We start from the raw sequence: 20,040 nt of genomic DNA, 5'->3' as shown, positions 1-20,040 counted from the left end.
AATGGCAAAAGCTGCGGTGAATTTGGCCTCTGGCAAAAGATCTTTCAGCCAAGTTTCCATGAACGAGCAGGAATCCTGACCCTCAACGTGTTCTGGCAGACCTATTATTCAAAGGTTATTTTTACGCAATCTGTTTTCCAGGTCATCTGCTCGCTGGAACCAGGCGTTCACAGCTTTGTCAAGTTCTGTGAGTTTATCAGGGATTGGAGCCACAGTGTCTTCAAGCTGGGATATGCGTGTCTCTGCCTCTCCAACTCTGCTTCGGAGGTTATGCATGTCTTGTCGCAGCAGTCCTACATCTATTTTAACCTCCTCAATTTTCCCGGTTAGGGAGGTAATGCTGGAATGTATGGCTTCTAGGAGCTGCGCTGTGACCTGTCGTAGCGTCGGCCCTTTTTCCGTCTCCGGGGAGGGGGCAGAACCCGAGGCCCCGCTTGCTCCTATATCTAATCTAGGTGATTGATGTGGGGTGTCGGTTCAAGTACGAAAACCTTGATGCGCTCCGTCATTGGTGGGGGAGTACTTAGGCTCATCGTGGAAGACTTGCGGCTGCCCCGCCTGCGGGAGGAGGACAGCGGTGGTATGTTTGCGGTCTTTATGCACTAGGAGATTAATAGAGGATCTTCTTATAGGTGGAGGTTTGAGATGTATAGATACGCTCCGTTTCGGTGGAATGAGAAGTTTAGGTTACAGAAGTTTCTAAGCTGTTCAACTTGGCTGGTTGTCAATTGCATGTGTTCAGCGTTTGTTGTGTGCTGCAGCCAGAATTACAGTCGAGAGTCGCACCAGGTCGTGGAGGCCGCGACTTTAGTGGTCAGATTCCAGTTGGAGCGACTACGTTTTGTGGTTTAGTGGGATGTTGGCGCACCGCTAATCGGCCCCCAGCAGCTCCTTGCAAGGAGAGATAGGTGTCTGTGAATTGCCCCGCTTATCATCGGGTCTGTTGATGGTAATTGCCCATTCCGGGCTGGAGTGGTGCCCAAGCAGAGGGGGTGTTACCCTGCACCTTATGTTGAGGTGGTGCGGGTTGCAAGTGGCCCCCAGTTATGGGTTGCTCGCCCGTTTCAGGGGTGCTGCATTTATGGGGTGGTCGGCAAACACATCGTGTGGTTTGTGTCCAGGGCTGCTTTTGAGACTGGGGGGGAGGGGGGCTGTTTTGCCCTTGGTCCCTGATGTTCAGGGGGACAGTTCAGTGGCCCCTTCAGGGATTTCCCACTTCCCCCCTGGCACCCCGCCGTCTCTCACCGGTATGCTGGGGGTCTTGTGTGCAGAGGTGTCAGATCTGGAGCACAGCGCTGGCCAGCCAACGTCTGCCGCTCTCCGGGGGCCCCTTCTCCTTCCCCGTGCCACGGGGAGCCTCCGAATCGTCAGATCAAAGTTTTGCGGCCTTCCGGGGGTTCTCACCGCTCTGCTCAGCCTGCCGGATTGTACCTTTGGTCGCGCTGGAGGGTTCCGCCGTCCCGCCGGATCTTCTTTGTGCGGGGAAGTTGTGGAGCGCGCGCCGTCTCTCTAGACCGGAAGTATCGCTGGAACTTGCGGAGTAGGCCTGGGGCCGGTATCTGCAGATTCCGCTGTCGGGTGTCCACCGGAGCTCTCTCCGTCCCGCTGGATGTGATCACCTGCGTCTGGGTGAGTTGCTGTGCTAGTTAGTGGAGTCGGGCAGTCAGGATGGGTGCAGAATGATGGTGATTGCCACGGAGCTCAGGTTCCCTGCGTCCTCACAGCATGGCTGCTTGACACGCCCCCCCCCCCCCCCCCCCCCCGCAGTTGGAATTTAAAGCTAAAACTTTACCCTAACATTAGTATTAACAAATGTAACGAATTGGGAAGGTGTCTTGCTGTATAGCTGACACTTTATTTTTTGCAATATCTCTATGGGCCACCTTAATGGTGGTATTAGCTACCTTGTGTGGTGGTAGTATGTGATCAAAATCTGGTGATGTTATTTGGCCCTTACACAGTGTTATTATTGGTAATGTGGGTCTTAGTGTAGTGGGTTTTATTCAGTGACATTAGAGGTAGTTATACAGGTCATGAGGATTACAGTGATACTGCATATATAAGGCCGCTTTCACATTTACGTTGGAACCTCTGTACCTTTCGTGGTGGTGCTGACAGTGGATACTGGAACAGCTAATCAGCAGAGGTCCTGAGTGGTGGACTCCAGCAGATCAATAGTATTTGCCTGGAAAACCCCTATAATGTATAACTCCAATTCTAACATGTTCTATGCAGCCTTTTTGCGTGCGTAAAATCTCATTGATTTTGTGTGTAAATATGCAGCATATACGCAGCTTATTCGCTTATTTGTTGCATATTTACGCATGCCCATTAATTTCAATTGGCTATTATGGTGCATAATACTCACCAAATAGGACATGCTGTGTTTTTTTTTTCATGCGACCGAAAATCATGGGAAAAATACGCAGCTCTGAATGAACCAATTAAAATTAATGGGCTCTATTCTATGCATATTTAAGCTTGTGTGATTGAGCCCTTAAAGCCAGACTACTTGCTTCAAACATAATTTGTCTGTCTGCATGCTGCGGGATGTAGTTCTATATCAGCCATATCATTAAGTATGGCTGCTGACAGTGACATTAAGTATGGCTGCTGACAGTGAATTTTGAATTGATATGTCCTTTTTCTATGATTTGTTTATAATATTAGTGTAGGGTCCTGCAAGAAAACGAGGACCCTTGACGTGGGTTGTGAGCTTGTGTATTTTGGCCTAAATATTAACCAATACCTCATATTTATCATTATTTTTGCAGCAAGCAGTCTGGCTTTAAATGCTGAGAGAGGCCAGGGTGGCAGTACCAGTGTGGTTCACTTTTGAGGTGCAGAGCAACCCACTGGGATTAGTCATATGTGGCATCATTTATAGGTTGTAGGCCTGCATAGTGCACCACATGTATCAGTTAGTCTGGCACCCTTTGTATGCCTTATCTATGGGCACGTATAATACTCTCCTCAATATATGGTAGGTGTGTGAATGGTCGTTCATCAGTACCTTGCACCTGTGCAGTGCTCCTCCATATAGCGGTGTGGCTGTCGGCATGCTGAGGGATGTGGTTCTTTACCTGCCCTTGTATCAGTATATCAGTAAGTATGGCCACTGAACAAGATTTTTGCCCTCTGCAGATCTTGCAGCATCAACAGCTCGAATCAGTAATCAATTTCTGTACCTATAGACCATTGCTCAGAGCTCTTACTATCGATAGTCTGTGCTTCGATCCACATGCATATCACCCTGAAATAGCACACGACGCAGTACTATTATGCAAGGGAACAAAATGGGAGAAAGGGTTTTATGTCACCATGTTCTCACCTCTATTGAATCAGTTTAGGTTCTGGATCACAGAGTAGAGAATGTTAGATTCTTCCCTGCGGTATGTGTGCTGTGGATGAAATGAGGAAGTGAAGGAAGTGACTCACACCCAGGGGACGGCCATTAATAGCAGGGGCCTGACCGTCTCAGCCTACACAGCCACCGCTTCTTACAGGAACTATGGATCCTGTAAGAATATATGCACCGGGCCTGGTTACAATATGTTGGCTAGATAGTGAGCCCAGACCCTATGCACTTTAGAAGGAGCACCAATTATGTGACCTAGTTGCTGATGTTGTGTGGCATGACTGTGACCATTTTGGTCATTTGGAGCTCAGCTGGTTTGGTCATTGCTACTTTGTGTATTTTGGTGCGGATTTTCGGTGGAGATTCCACTCAATGCATTTCAATGAGTGAAATCCACCACTTTACCGCAATTTTGTTGCGTGTGATCTCACCTTCTAAGGAATTATCTGTTTTACACTCTTAATCTCATCATGGAGGTATGGACTTTCACACAGGGAATCCCCTGATCATGGTTCACTGAACCGCAGTACAGAAAGAATCATAATCTGGCTGGCAGGCAGAGTTTGGTAAGACATATGTAGATAAGAGGATTTGAAGCAAGCTGAGACTGTGACAATGAGTTAAGATTAGGGATGAGCGAGTATACTCGCTAAAGCACTACTCGTTCAAGTAATGTGCTTTAGACGAGTATCTCCCTGCTCGTCCCTGAAGATTCGGGGGCCGCCGCGGAGCGGGGAGCGGCAGGGGAGAGCGGGGAGGAACGGAGGGGAGATCTCTCTCTCCCTCTCTCCCGCCCGCTCTCCCCTGCTCCCCGCCACAACTCACCTGTCAGCTGCGGCGGCTCCCGAATCTTCAGGGACGAGCAGGGAGATACTCGTCTAAAGCACATTACTCGAACGAGTAGTGCTTTAGCGAGTATACTCGCTCATCCTTAGTTAAGATATGAAACAACAGGCAGGAAGTTACTGCTTGAGCATGTATCCATATTTGACCTTGGGTAAGATAGCCGATCACAGAATTTGAATAGGTTTTTTTAAAATAAACCCATTTCTCCTTACTCTCTCATTTGCTGCTGTTTACACCCTGTTTCATGTCTTCCCAATTTTTCTGTTTTTTGCAATCCACTTTCAGGTATAAGGCATATAGCAAGCCTAGCATTCTACCAGTAGTTTACTGTCTTGACTCCCTTTGCTTCATTCCCATTCTACACTGTGCTGTCTCTGGTCCAATCAGCTGGTAAGTAGTATGTGAATGCCCACCCCTTTGCTTTCCCAAGACGATGTGGCATTTAGAGACCTTCTGGCCAAATAGTTAGTAAACCCACTGTAATGTATATGTGTAATGTGTACATACACACACAGATGCTGTGCCAGCAGGAGAGGCAGAAACTGTGGAGATTGTTAAAGACTACCTTTAGTCGAAACGTTGCCTGTACTTGTTTGTGAGATATGGAGCAATAAAATTTCAATATTTTAACTTAAAACCCTCAATAGATGCTGCCACTTCCTTCACTTTGACATTTAGCCCAGGGACTGGAGGTTCATAGTCCCACTGGTGGCTTGGCATATACTCGTCTGATACCTCTGCGCTTCCTTTTGGTGTGCTGCGGGACTTTACTTTGGATAAGTGTCTGCAGATCTGTCAGATGGTAGCCTGTGAGTGCACAAGTGCTGCCTGTGAAGATAGCTCCTCCTGCTGTTACTATGGCAATGTTCTTGTTACTTAGGAAGCTCTGTATATAAGGCCAGGAAAGCTGGAAGGGAAACTTCTAATGCCAGGCACTTCAAACATGTTTATAGTGGTAAAGCAACAGCATTTTTAATGCACGTATATTAAAGAAATGATGAGACTAACACAAGCTAGTAAATGAGCAGAAGTTGTCTAAAAACTTAGTGCCCCTTCAATAATTATAATTGCACTCATGTATCTGGGCGATCAGGGTCATAGTCTGAATGTCTCTTACTACAGATTTTCTTTCAAGTTTGCTGTGCAGTGCAGGTTAGTCCACTCCTCTTTACCTGCTAACATTATGGATGAAATAATGTAGCAGTCCACAACAATCTCATCAGGATCCAGAGTGGAGTCTGGAAACCACCAGCATCTTATAGGAGGTGAGAGAAGAGGTGAAAACTAGTATGGAGCTTACCAGGGACCAGAAAAGAGTCTAGAAACTATCAGACTCATAAAATGAAAAAGGGTAGGAAGGATCCAATGGCTGGATGTTGTTAAGGACAGAAATGTCCAAGAAGGTTGGGAAATATCGCAAAATGAGATTCTCAAAGCACAATCGTTAACAATCCCTAAAAGAAGGAAGAATGGGAAGCATTTAAGGAGACCAGAATGGAAGAACATAAAACTTAATTACATGCTAAAAACAAAGAAAAAAAATGTTTATTAAATGGAAAGAGGGGGGAATATCTGAAAAAGAATATAATGCAATTTGCAGAAACTGAAGGACAACTATCAGAAAAGCTAATGAATTGAGGCTTGCAAGTGAGGCCAAAAGCAATAAAAATGATTTTTGGGGTATGTCAAAAGAGAAGTGAAAGATGCTATAAGATGTTTACAGGATGAAAATGGTGAATTGGTTAAAAATGATGTTGAGAAGGCTGAACTTTTAAATTCCTATTTTGTATCTGTTTTCTCTCAGAAAGTAAATGTAGCATCAACTGATCTTCCCTGTGCTATTGGGGGAATAAAAGAATGAAGGCTATCTGTAAGCAGAGAGATGGTGAGGGAACACTTAGCTAACTTAAATGAATTCAAGTCTCCAGGTCCAGATGAATTACATCCAAGGATACTAAAGGAAGCAGCAGAGGTAATTGCTGAACCATAATTTTTTTCCGTAATCTTTGAAAATTCTGGGAGAACAGGAGAAGTCCCAGAAGATTGGAGAAGGAGAAATGTTGTCCCTATCTTCAGAAAAGGGAAGAAGGCCTGTGAGCCTGACTTCTATACTGTGAAATATCTCTGAACAAATGAAACAGCATGTATGTAAAAATGTGCACATCCAAGTGGAAGACTGTATCAAGTGGGGTACCACAAGGTTCTGTCCTAGGCCCAGTGTTGTTCAACATTTTTATAAATGATCTGGAGGAAGGAATTGAGGGGAAACTGATCAAATTTGCCAATGACACAAAGCTAGGAGGGATAGCTAACACTAGAGAAGAGAGAGAGGATTTAAAAACATCTAGACAAGCTTGAACAGTGGGTGGCGACTAACAGAATGGTATTTAACAAGGAGAATTACATGGCCCTACATCTGGACAAAAAAAAACACATACATAATGGGAGGAATTGGGCTAAGCAGCAGCAGCACATGTAAAAACACTTGGATATACTAATAGATCACAGACTGAACATGAGTCAACAATGTGATGCAGCAGCAAAAAAGGCAAACACATTTCTGGATTATATCAAGGGAAGCATAGAGTCTAAATCACGTGATGCAATTATCCCCCTCTACTCTTCCTTAGTCAGACCTCATCTGGAATACTGTGTCCAGTTCTGGGAACCTCAATTTAAAAAAAGACATCTACAATACGGAGCAAGTTCAAAGAAGAGTTACCAAGATGTTGATGGGTCTGAAAACCATGTCCTATGAGGAACGGTTAAAGGATCTGGGAATGTTTAGCTTGTACAAAAGAAGGCTGAAAGGAGACTTAATAGCTGTCTACAAATATCTGAAGGGCTGTCACAGTGCAGAGGGATCAGCCCTATTCTCACTTACACAAGGAAAGACTAGAAGCAATGGGATGAAACAAAGGGAGGAGACACAAGTTAGATATTAGAAAAAACCTTTCTGACAGTGAGGGTGATCAATGCGTGGAACTGGTTGCCAAGGGAGGTGATGAGTTCTCCTTCAATGGAAGACTTCAAACAGAGGCTGGACAGATATCTGTCTGGAATGATTTAGTGAATCCTGCATTGAGTAGGGGGTTGGACCCAATGACCCTGGTGGTCCCTTCCAACTCTACCATTCTATGATATGAAATAATATTGCTGTGCTGTTCCCTGGACATCAGGGAGGAAAACTTGCATAAGTAGAAGAATTTCATTCAATAACTCTTACATATACAGAAGTAGGGAAAATGCAGGAAAGTACCGACTCTAATTGTGCAAACATAAGCTGATCCATCTGTAGCACCAATATGTGGCCTGTAGTGGTAGAACCCTCAAAAGGACAGGCATTCTGTAGACACTCGTATGCTGTCACCAGATACAACCCACGGACAAGGGTGGCACTGTGTTTGAAAGAAAGCAGCCATATTTTTTTTAACCCCGGACAACCTCTTTAAGGGCTCTGAGTTAATGTTCTCAGCCCCCGGACTTTGTCATTATAGATATGTATATTCAGGATACATCTGTGTGACGTCAGTATGATAAGCTGTAGGTCTGAGTAGGTGATATGTGTCTGTTGGAGCAGAACCGCCTGCCCCCCTCTGTTTCCTCTGGGACTCCACGTTCTTCCTCATTCCTTACCCTGTTTTGTGCAGAGCTTGAGTCAGCAAAGACAGAGTTGGACTCTCTAGAGTGAGTTGGAGACACTGGTGGCAGGTAAGAAGGCGTATAAGACTGTGGGGGTGAAGATCCAGTAACACTGCTGTGTATAACTCATGTATGTGTGTACGGTATGTGTACAAACCCATCTGCATATATGAGATGTGTAGATACTTACTATATGTCTGTAGGATACATATAGATACTTCTGTCTATGTATGATGTTTTTATTTTTGTCCGTATTGTATGTATATTCATGTGCATGTATAACATGTACACATGCTGATGAATGTGTAAGGGCTCACTCACATGGTCGTATGTGGCTTGCGTATTACGCGTGCATTTTTAACATGCGTAATACGCGGTGCTAAAAGTCCATTAATTTCTATTGGGCCACTCACACCTCCACACGAAAGTAACACAACATGTCCTATTTTGGTGCGTAATATGTGCTAATATAGGCTATGAGGATTTTACATGCATATTTGAGTGTGTACTTTATGTGTTTGAGAAATACCCTCATAATACACTCGTGTGTACCCTAAGATATGGGTTTGCCCTCATGCATCTGTATGATAATGTACATGTGCTACAAAGTGTCTCCAGAATCTGCCTATTATACAACGCAATATCTCTCCGTCTGTCCATTTAGAACCTGAGAACCGCTGGTCTGATTTCCATGCGGTTATCTTTATCGTGTAGCTACATTATCAGGCCATATTATAAGCTTAGTTTCATCAAAATCTGTTTGTCATTTCCAAAGTACCAATGATAGTTTTGTGCAAGGGCAGCCTGAAATCTGTATTTTCAGTGACATGTTGTTCTCTCAATATCAAAGCTGTTAAGTGATTTAAATTGATATATAGGGTGTAGTCATAAAGACCGATCCGGCGCTATATCTCAATACTGGTGTCCTATATTGAAATAACAACTAGCATACTTGAATAGTAAGGCATGGAAGCGCTACACAATGGTATGGTGCACGGATCCCTGGGGGCCCCGGAACATGGATTTCAATTTTGTGTTGTGGCCCGTGTAAGAGATAGAGAGTAAAACCAAATTGTAAAGTTGAAGAGTAGCATGTGAAAAGCAGAAATCTACTTTCTGTGTCTCTCTAAGTTCTGTGGGACTGCTTATAAGAGTGAAGTAAAGAAAGCGTGCTGTCCTCCATTCAATTTAAGTGTGAAAGGAGCCATGATCATTGGGACGACGGTTTGGCGCTTAAGCGTATGACAGTCGTCACGTGTAAAAGAGCCCTTAGAAGCCTTCAACTGTCACAACAGACAGACGTTCCTTTAATTGCTGCCAAAGACATGCCTCTCAGCTCAATGAAGAGTCTTTTGAGGGAGGGAACTAGGCCTTAGTGCTGATAGAGAAAGGCAAACCTCTCAACGTGCTTCTGAATTGAGAGACCTACTTCACTCAGCTGGTTAAGAAAGTCACACTTCTCAATATTGGCCAGAATTGCATACAGAGATAAAATCATCTCTCTAGCACTAGAGTACAGCATATTATTCTGAAGGAAGCAGAACCACCATAGTGATGATCTGCTAGCCTCAAATGTGACTGATAAATTTATTAGGAAACATGGATCCATCCATATTATGCAATGACACTGCTTACAGTCTGCAAAATAACCTAAGGGTGCGTTCACTTTTAGGGTATTTTGGTGCGGTTTTTGCCACATATCCACAGCAGATTTCACCCTTTCAATTGATAAGGTTTTGAAAAATCTGCTCCTATTTCCGCTACATGTGAAGTACCCTTAGGCTGCCTACACGGGTGAGAAAATACTGCGAGATTTGTGCGTTGCGAGATGCACAAATTTTGCATGAATATGAACTGCATGCTTTTGAAAACAATGGGAGAAATTCTGCGATCCTCCACGGCGGCAGAAAATCGCGACTTCCACAAAGTTGTGAAAGGCAGTTTTGAGAGAAGAATGCCTCGCATCCGCAGGGAAAAAGCATGTTGGCGAGCGCAAAATCGGGTCGTGATTCACGGCTCAATATTGCACTCGCCCATGTGTAATATCACACATGTACCACAGACACTCATCACACAGGAGTTCATGGGACTGATGTATACAGAATATGTATTTTCACATCTGCGCTCCGGGGTTCACTTTTCTTGCTCCGTTATGGTAGCAGAAAAGGGGAATCCCCTAGCTCAGGGGTCCCCAACTCCAGTCCTCAAGGACCACCAACAGGTCATGTTTTCAGGATCCCCTATAGTAAGAACCCCTGTGGCAATGTCTAAGGCACTGACTATAATTACATCACCTGTGTAACACTGAGGAAATCCTGAAAACATGACCTGTTAGTGGTCCCTGAGGACTGGAGTTGGGGAACACTGCCCTAGCTGAATGGATCCGTCTTATGACAGAACCGAACGGTACCAGACGGACCTCATTGACTATAATGGTGTCCAGCTGTTCTCTTTTCAGCTGTTCGTTTTACCAGATGAAAAAGTCGTTCATGCAGGACCTTTTCTTTCAGCATTTTGTGCCGGATCTTCAATGGTTCCTAACACAGATGTGAACATAGCCTAAGGCCTCATGTCCACGGAGAAAAGAAGAATTAAAATTAGCAGCGGATTTTAACTCTTCTCCCGCACGCGGATCCGCATCCCATAGGGATGCATTGACCACCCGCGGTTAGATAAATACCCGCGAATGGTCAATAAAAGTGAATAAAAAAAAATATGGAGCATGAAAAAAAATGGACATGCTCCATTTAGGTGCTGGTCTCCCGCGGGGATGGCTCCCGCAGGCTTCTATTGAAGTCTATGGAAGCCGTCCGGATCCGTGGGAGACCTAAAATAAGAATAAACTTACCCGCAGGGGACCATGCAGATCTTCTCTTCTTCCCGGCCGGATCTTCATTCTTCGGCCCGGCGGATGTGCCCGGCGCATGCGCGCGGCACGCCGCCGGTGTGCCGAGCACATCCGGCGGCCGAAGAAGGAAGATTCGGCCGCGAAGAAGAGAAGATCTGCATGGTCCCCTGCAGGTAAGTTTATTGTTATTTTCAGCCCTCATGTCCGCGGGGCAGGAGGGACCCACTACGGATTCTCCATGGAGAATCCGTAGCGGGCCTGATTTTCCCCATAGACATGAGGCCTAAGCGCTATGTAAGTGACGGGAAAAAAACATCTGTCACAAGACAAGCCTCTAGCCCATGTTCTCCACACAATAGGGCTGCTTTTACACCTGCGTTGGGGCTCAGTTCAGAGTTTCCATCTCTGCTCCATTTTTGGAGAAGAGAAACAAAAATGGAAAAGCGTGAATCCGTTTAAAAAAAAAACAAAAAAACGGAAAGCTTCAGTTTGCTTCCGCCTACATCTCGTCACACACCCCATACTCCTCCTACATCCGCCATACTGCTATACCTCCTCCCCATTACATCGTCTATATACCCCCTACATACTCTCCCAACATCTTTGTCACACCCTAACGTAGGTGTAAAAGCAGCCTAAGTAGAGACCTGTGTGTGGACAGTGGCAATGATTGTTCCTGCCAGAACCCTCTGAACATCGCAGCAGGAGCGGTCTCCTTTAGGTCAGATTCACATGGGCGTATTTGTACACGTAAAAGTTGTGTGCGCAATATGCAGTGAATACAACCCAAATAGAATCATGCAAATCCACATGCCATGAGTGTGGAAAAAGCACAAATACGCCTACGCACGTGCAAAAAATAGTTCGTCCTGCAAACATGCTACGCTCATGTGCGCAAAGATACACATACGCTCGCATGAATCTGGCCGTAGATAACGAGTCCTTACAATGATCTGCTGAGCAGGTACATGATCAGGTCTATGTGGCAGTTACAGGTTTTTAAGTGATGGTAATGTCCTATGATGCGATCTCCTCCCTTACACAGCCTGCCACCCTGGACATGCCTTAGACCACAGTGGGCAGAGATGTGTGCCGGAACATGGGGAGCCGTGGTGTTTCTGGACACGTGTGTGATTCTCTGCACAGTCTTCTCTACAGGTAATGAGTGTGTAGATACTACTTGTGTGGGCTCCATAGGGCAGGGTCATTGTGAATACCCAAATCTCAGATCCTAAGTGTCCAGTAACATCTGAGAAGTTATTTGACCCTTTAATTGGCCCCCCTTCTCCCATTCCCCCCATTTGTAATGTCCATCACTGTACAGTAGTTTGATCTGACCCAATCACTGATTCAGTTTCACTCTGGAGCTTCACCCACAATTATATCACATCTTCTACTGAGCACTCCGGGAGTTGCTGCATGCTTCTACAGTACCTCCATTTGGTAGTCAGCTACCTGCATGGTGAGAGGAGGATGCATCTATATGCACTCCTCAGTCAGTAAGTAACAGCCATTTTTCTGTGATTGTTTTTAATTCTTGATTTCCCTTTCTGTGATGCACCTTCAGGTCTAGGTGCAGAATACCCACCCACCATATATTGTTCTACTACCCTGTTTCCCTGAAAATAAGACATACCCTGAAAATAAGACATAGCATGATTTTCCAGAATTTTTGAGGCTGCTTGAAATATAAGCCCTACTCCAAAATTAAGCCCTGCTAACAGTTAATTTAAAAAGTCAATTTAAATAGTGTCCACGCAGCTATACATGTAAAAAAGTTAAACCTTTTTGAACAAAAATTTATATAAGACACTGTCTTATTTCCGGGGAAACACGGTACTCATTATGCATGTTTCTGTGACCACATACATTTTTAGCAGTGAATTCCATGACTTTGGATTCTTCATCAGGTGCCGCTCAGCAGCGTGGAGTGAAGGCACAGGTGGGGCAGAGTGTGAATATGCAATGTGTGGTGCCTGTACCCAATATTACCCAGTGGGGGACGCTCCGGCTCTTCCTGCAGAAACATGTGCCCGGCTCTAACCCAAAAGTGGTGTTTTCTTTCTCGGATGCTCGAGAGCATCCAGATCATCAGGACTTGGCCTACAAGAATCGCTGCCGTCTCACTAAAGAAAACATCACCCTATCCCTTTCACAAGTCAGCCCCAGTGATGAGGGAGTATATGACTGCAATATCTTCCTGAAGAAAGCACGGGAACATGAGCTGGTATACACAGAGCAGCTGGTCCTGTCCATCTGGGGTAAGAAAGCAAAGCGAATGCATGCATTAGGCTAGGTGCATAACTGCAAGTTGCACTAGAGAGACGCTGGTGCGAATAGCATCAGACAGCACACGGATACAGCACATTCACATGCATTGAGATGTCCAATTTCTTATCTGTGAAAATGGACAGGAATAGGACATGCCATGAGTTTTTTTTTTTTTATGTGGATAATGGGTCCATGTGTATAGCCTCATGACCCAAAAATGCGCTAGTGTGAACTTAGCTTAACTCTGTGATCCACTAGACTAAGGGACAAACCAATTTAAGAGCTGCCAACTGTATCATGGAGTACAGAGGGCGATGTGAAGATGAAAGCTGTGACAGCGAGATGTAGGGGGGTGTATGATGGGTGTGAAGATGCAATTTAGGAGGAGTATAGAGGGTGTGATGAGGAAATGTCAAAGTGTAGAAGGTGTGGCAATGAGATGAAGGTGAAGTATTGAGGTATGGACAGTGATTAGGAGATATACTGTAGGGGGAATATGGAAAATGCAACAAGGAAATGTAGGAAGAGTATGGCAGATGCGAGGAGGGGGATGTAGAAAGAGTATGGCAGATGCGAGGAGGGGAATGTAGAAAGAGTATGGCAGATGCGAGGAGGGGAATGTAGAAAGAGTATGGCAGATGCGAGGAGGGGAATGTAGAAAGAGTATGGCAGATGCGAGGAGGGGAATGTAGAAAGAGTATGGCAGATGCGAGGAGGGGAATGTAGAAAGAGTATGGCAGATGCGAGGAGGGGAATGTAGAAAGAGTATGGCAGATGCGAGGAGGGGAATGTAGAAAGAGTATGGCAGATGCGAGGAGGGGAATGTAGAAAGAGTATGGCAGATGCGAGGAGGGGAATGTAGAAAGAGTATGGCAGATGCGAGGAGGGGACGTAGGAGGAGTATGGCAGATGCGAGGGGGGGAGGTAGGAGGAGTATGGCAGATGCGAGGGGGGGGAGGTAGGAGGAGTATGGCAGATACGAGGAGGGGACGTAGGAGGAGTATGGCAGATGCGAGGAGGGGACGTAGGAGGAGTATGGCAGATGCGAGGGGGGACGTAGGAGGAGTATGGCAGATGCGAGGAGGGGACGTAGGAGGAGTATGGCAGATGCGAGGGGGGACGTAGGAGGAGTATGGCAGATGCAAGGGGGGGACGTAGGAGGAGTATGGCAGATGCAAGGGGGGGGACGTAGGAGGAGTATGGCAGATGCGAGGAGGGGACGTAGGAGGAGTATGGCAGATGCGAGGAGGGGACGTAGGAGGAGTATGGCAGATGCGAGGAGGGGACGTAGAAGGAGTATGGCAGATGCGAGGAGGGGACGTAGGAGGAGTATGGCAGATGCGAGGAGGGGACGTAGGAGGAGTATGGCAGATGCGAGGAGGGGACGTAGGAGGAGTATGGCAGATGCGAGGAGGGGACGTAGGAGGAGTATGGCAGATGCGAGGAGGGGACGTAGGAGGAGTATGGCAGATGCGAGGAGGGGACGTAGGAGGAGTATGGCAGATGCGAGGAGGGGACGTAGGAGGAGTATGGCAGATGCGAGGAGGGGACGTAGGAGGAGTATGGCAGATGCGAGGAGGGGACGTAGGAGGAGTATGGCAGATGCGAGGAGGGGACGTAGGAGGAGTATGGCAGATGCGAGGAGGGGACGTAGGAGGAGTATGGCAGATGCGAGGAGGGGACGTAGGAGGAGTATGGCAGATGCGAGGAGGGGACGTGGGAGGAGTATGGCAGATGCGAGGAGGGGACGTGGGAGGAGTATGGCAGATGCGAGGAGGGGACGTGGGAGGAGTATGGCAGATGCGAGGAGGGGACGTAGGAGGAGTATGGCAGATGCGAGGAGGGGACGTGGGAGGAGTATGGCAGATGCGAGGAGGGGACGTGGGAGGAGTATGGCAGATGCGAGGAGGGGACGTGGGAGGAGTATGGCAGATGCGAGGAGGGGACGTAGGAGGAGGAATATGGAGGATGCAATGAGGAGTGTTTGAGATGGAGAGGTAGCAGGAGTATAGCAGTATGCCAGGCGTGTGAAGGACATATAGGAGGAGTATGTCAGGTGTGAGGAGGAGATGTACGAGGCGTATGCAAGGTGTGAGGAGATGTACGAGGAGTATGTAGGGTGTGAGGAGGAGATGTACGATGATAGTGGTACGGTGTGTGTGAGGAGGAGCTGTAGGAGAAGTATGAAGAGTCTAATAAGATGTAAGAGTATGGTGGGTGTGGTAGAGATGTAGGGAGGAGTATGGTTAGTGTGATGAGTAGAAATTGGGGTAGTATGGTGGGTGCGATAATGAGTTGTATATTACTATGAGATGTAGTGGGTATCATGTATGTGATTATGAGCTGTATATTATATGTCATGATTATATATTGAATACTTTATGTTCCACCCTGCAGCTAACTACACAAAACCACAGATCTTCTTCAGAAGCTTTGATGCAGTTCACACTGCTGTTTGCTCCTCTAATGGCGGCTTCCCCATGGGAGATGTTAAGTGGATTTTAAGCTCCAATAACCTTGATATTAGGAACATGACAGAGACCCTGGCAGAAAAAAACCCCAAGAGTATGCTGTATAATATATCTGGACGTCTGACCCTTCCACCATCAGCAACCGGTTCTATTTATTGCTGTGTGGAAGCAACAGACCAAAGAGTGTGCAGTGACGAAACTGGTAAGGGGTGATAACATCATGGTAATATCCACCATCATGGAGGGTAACATGGAAGTAACACTTGTTCCTTGTCATTACAGAACTACCCCAAACAGAAAAACCTAGAAATGGCAAAGGTGAGACCAGAAGAAACACAGTCCTCATCTGCCTTAGTCTTATGATTGCACTCGCCATATCCATGCTACAACTAGCAGGTGCCCATGTTTATACAGGAAGGGCTCAGTAACATCGGACCAGCTTCTCTGACCTCTAAGAGGTTGTGAAATATTTTGAATCGTCACGATTCCTTATGAAACCAAAGACACTGATCACAATGTACTAACCCTGTTGATGCCAGCACGGTGGTCAAAACTGGCAGGAAGGTCACACGGACTAATCCAGAAAGCAGCAGGCATGAAGGCCACACTGACCAATCTAGAATGTTGGGTGCACAGCGGGCATGTAGACCACACGTACCAATCTAGAATGCTGGGGTCACAGCAGGTATGAAGGCCACATTGACCAATCTAGAATGTTGTGGGCACAGAAGGTATGAAGGATACACTGAACAATCCAGAAAGTAGGGAGCACAGCAGGTATGAAGGCCACACTGACCAATCCAGAATGTAGTGTGCACAGTAGGTGTGAAAGACACACTAATCCAGAATGTGTAGGAGACTGGGAGACATGAAGACCACACTGACCCTTCACAATTATAGAAGGCTCAGCATTTGTGAAAGACCACTGACCAATTGAGAATGCAGAGGGCACAGCGAGCATGAAAGCCACACTGACCAAACCAGAATGTTGGGGGCACAACGGGTATGAAGGCTAGATTGACCAACCTAGAAGGTTGGGGGCACAACGGATATAAAGACCACATTGACCAATCTAGAATGTTGAGGGCACAACGGATATAAAGGTCACATTGACCAATCTAGAATGTTGGGGGCACAACGGTTATGAAGGCCAAACTGACCAATCTAGAATGTTGGGGGCACAATGGGTATGAAGGCCACATTGACCAATCTAGAATGTTGAGGGCATAACAAGTATGAAGGCCACACTGATCAATCCAGAATGTTGGGGGCACAGCAGGTATGAAGGCCACACTGATCAATCCAGAATGTTGGGGGCACAGTGGTAATGAAGGCCCACTGACCAATCCAGAATGTTGGGGGCACAGCGGGTATGAAGGCTACATTAACCAACCTAGAATGTTGGGGGCACAGCAGGTATGAAGGATACACTGAACAATCCAGAAAGTAGGGAGCACAGCAGGTATGTAGGCTACACTGACCAATACAGAATGTGGAAGACACTGGGAGGAATGGAGACCACACTGACCCCTCCTAAGTATAGATGACTCAGCATTTGTGAAATATATGCTGACCAATCCAGAATGCAGAGGGCACTACAGCCAGTAATTAGAGACCATTACAGCCACATCGGCTTCCTTGCAAGACCATATCAGAACTGATTTTCAGAATGGTGCCATTGCATCATGAGCTTACACTCTGATCTACACTGATCCACAGAAAAACATGAATAAATAACATTTTTATGACTATTGTCAGTGTTTTTTATTAAATCCATAAAAAAGCCATTTAGGAATCCAATAATACTATCCAGTCATCTCCCATCACAAACAGCCTCTGTGCTGATATTAACAATTATGACAGATATACTTCTCATGGACGGTCTCTAAATAAGCATAAGTCACAGGGACGAGCGAATGGCCGATCACCTCATACATAGAGATTCTGCCGACATCCTCACTCTGCTGCCAGTCATTCAATTTAGGTCTGGGCACTGCTGCAATGGGTCTTGCCCAAGTGCATTCCGTGTGGCAGAGCATTCCTCAGACAATCGTTAAAAGACGCATTGAGTGTGCCTTCACGTTTGTGCTGGAGTTTTCCCTTTCCTGCTCTGTTCAGGGAGCAAGGAAGGGAAGTCCTCGCGCCGAGCAGTTCCGTCTGTGAATGGAAATGAACAACGCTGAATGGACCCCATTGACTGTAATGGGGTCTCCCTGCTTTCTACCCATCTGCCTGGTTTGGGGACTTTTTCTCCCAGCATTTGCAATCAGATCTGCGACGGACTCTACAGCCAGAGGTTCCAACGCAGATGTGACACCTAAGTGGTGCATGCTGGCATATGGCGCTTATACGTGATACTGAATAGAGATGTTTTGAATAGTTTGTTTCCACTTTTACATACTATGTCTAGCAATCCTGTGATTTCCATAATTTCACGACTTCTTCTTGCAGTTTCAATGTTAAAGAATATATTTATATGGTCCGATATTAATTTAAGGGCTCTGAATATATTTAGCGCCATTTTTTTATACAAGAAACACACCTTGGAAAAGCCACTCCCATTTTTCCGTGACCGGCAGCTTAAATGTCACCCGGTGAAGAGCTCTCTGAGGTTGACATCTCTGACTAGGACAAACAAGAGAGAATTTTTATTCTTACGACACAGATCCTTGTAAAAAGTTGTTGCTACACTAAATTTTCCCTTTCAGCTCCAAGATTGGTTATTATGGCGGTCCCAGGATTGGGATCTGAATCAACCAGATCTTGATGAGGTCACCAGGAACAGAAGTATGATTGGGTGTTTGGGCTGTTGTAGGGATCACAATCAGTAGCAGAAGAATGGACATAAATATACATCAGTCCTGCGAAAATGCAAGGAATTGTGGACATATACACAGTGGGTGTTCTTGAAGTGGTTAATGGTACCTACTCAGATGAGGCCAGTATTACTAGTGGGGTACCACAGGGGTCGGTTTTGGGTCCTATTCTTTTTAATATATTTATTAATGACGTGGCAGAAGGATTATACAGTAAAATATAATTATTTGCAGGTGATACAAAAACTATGTAAAGTAATTAACAAGAGAGGACAGGATGTGGTGAATGGATCTGGATGAGTTGGGGGCAGAAAAGTGGCAAATGAGGTTTAACCCTTTCCAGTGCAAGTTGTATCCTTGTTTTCCTAGAGGGCTTACTATTTTTCAGCTGTTATACAACGGCGCTATATGCTGGCTAAAACCAGTACTGCATGAGGTGACACGATGGATAGGCTCCGACAGCAGAGTGGCTGGCAATATACAGTAAGAGCACCCCAGACGGCCGTCTTCCAACATCGGAGCTGTACAGCCTTAAATCATAATGTCTTATGACGTCAGACTGGATTTGAAAGGGTTAACACTGATAAATGTAAAGTTCTGCACTTGTAAAAGGAAATACATGTCACCATTATACACTAAATGGGAAGCCACTGGGTAACACTGACATGAAAAAGGAGTTGGGCGATTTTATTTAACTGTAAGCTTAACTGGAGCAACCAGTGTCAGGCAGCTGCTACCAAGGCAAATAGGATCATGGGGTGCATCAAAAGAGACAAACTGTAGATGACAAGAACATCGCTTGCCCTCTTTACAAATCACTGGTCAGATCACACATGGAATATTTGAAGGAGATTTATGAACAAGCCTTAAACAAAAGCTGTCTTTGTTGACCATGGTAGCCAATAACTCCCAACGGTCTGATCAGAATGGCCCGGTAGTGGACAATTCGTCCATACGACCATCCAGCTTCACATTCCAATAATGCGCCTCTCTCAAACTCTGTTAACTGGGTGAACTCTCTCTTCTATGTGTCGTGGAGGTGTCTAGTCATCACAAGCGGTTAAAAAGGTCACTACATTAGACTTTTAGGTGCTTGATTTTTATGTTTTTATAGAGTGTTTATTAGCCTTCCCTGGACATCTGGTTTCACGAATACAACTACAGAGGACAGTGTTGATGACAGGAGTCTTCCTCCAGCTGCCCCTATGTCTCATCAATAAAGAGATGAGAAAATGTCCTCTCTGTAAGGGCTCCTTTCCACTGGCGAGGTAATCGCACGTTTTCAGTGCGATGTGAGAGTGCGAGCTCTCGCAGGAAAGTCCCACACATGTTGTTCTATGACAACCTTTCCACTAGCGATGTTTAAGGGCAAGCTGCGATGCGAGGATTAAACATCGCAGCAGGAGGATTGTTTCAGCGTTTTGCATTTTTTCTGTTGCCCATAGAGAGCGATGGAAAACCAGATGTCTCGCAACGCAAAAGCTTGCGATTTTGGCAGCGATGCGATTTTAACATTGCGATTTTCTCGGAGCGATATCGCTATCGCCAGTGGAAAGGAGCCCTAAGGGTGCCTACCCACTAGCGTTTTTTCTGCTACGAATTCGCTGTGTTTTCTTTTTCCAATTGTTAATGGGACTTTCTAATGTTAAAAACGCAACACACCAAAAACGTTGTGTTGCATTTTTAACAATTGAAAGGCCCATTGACAATTGGAAAAACAAAATGCGTGAATTCGCAGCAGAAACAAAACGCTAGTGGGTAGGCACCCTAACTGTTAATATTAGTCTT

General features: G+C 45.7%; 1 protein-coding gene across 2 annotated transcripts; it reads left to right on the top strand.

Moving 5' to 3' along the window:
- The first annotated feature begins 7,849 nt into the window (after nucleotides 1–7,849).
- On the top strand, nucleotides 7,850–17,155 carry LOC136625327 (ICOS ligand-like). Of its 2 annotated transcripts, none has more exons than XM_066599432.1 (5): nucleotides 7,850–7,915; nucleotides 11,740–11,852; nucleotides 12,605–12,955; nucleotides 15,363–15,638; nucleotides 15,719–17,155. In XM_066599432.1, the coding sequence occupies exons 2-5, from the start codon at nucleotides 11,780–11,782 to the stop codon at nucleotides 15,862–15,864; spliced, it is 846 nt and encodes a 281-aa protein (XP_066455529.1). In that variant the 5' UTR covers nucleotides 7,850–7,915; nucleotides 11,740–11,779; the 3' UTR covers nucleotides 15,865–17,155. The 2 variants fall into 2 exon arrangements, with proteins under 2 accessions (XP_066455529.1, XP_066455530.1); XM_066599433.1 differs by lacking the exon at nucleotides 7,850–7,915 and adding an exon at nucleotides 7,947–7,976.
- The last annotated feature ends 2,885 nt before the right edge of the window (nucleotides 17,156–20,040 follow it).

This window comes from Eleutherodactylus coqui, chromosome 4, assembly GCF_035609145.1.
Source record: "Eleutherodactylus coqui strain aEleCoq1 chromosome 4, aEleCoq1.hap1, whole genome shotgun sequence".
Lineage (NCBI taxonomy): Eukaryota > Metazoa > Chordata > Amphibia > Anura > Eleutherodactylidae > Eleutherodactylus > Eleutherodactylus coqui.
The sequence above is the reverse complement of the archived record's forward strand: the minus strand, read 5'-3'. Positions and strand labels throughout refer to the sequence as shown.

Coding starts and splice junctions, on each gene's coding strand:
- LOC136625327 (XM_066599432.1), top strand. CDS start 11,780: ATGTGTGCCGGAACATGGGGAGCCGTGGTGTTTCTGGACACGTGTGTG. Junction 12,956..15,362: donor GCTGGTCCTGTCCATCTGGG/GTAAGAAAGCAA, acceptor TCCACCCTGCAG/CTAACTACACAAAACCACAG. Junction 15,639..15,718: donor AGTGTGCAGTGACGAAACTG/GTAAGGGGTGAT, acceptor TTGTCATTACAG/AACTACCCCAAACAGAAAAA.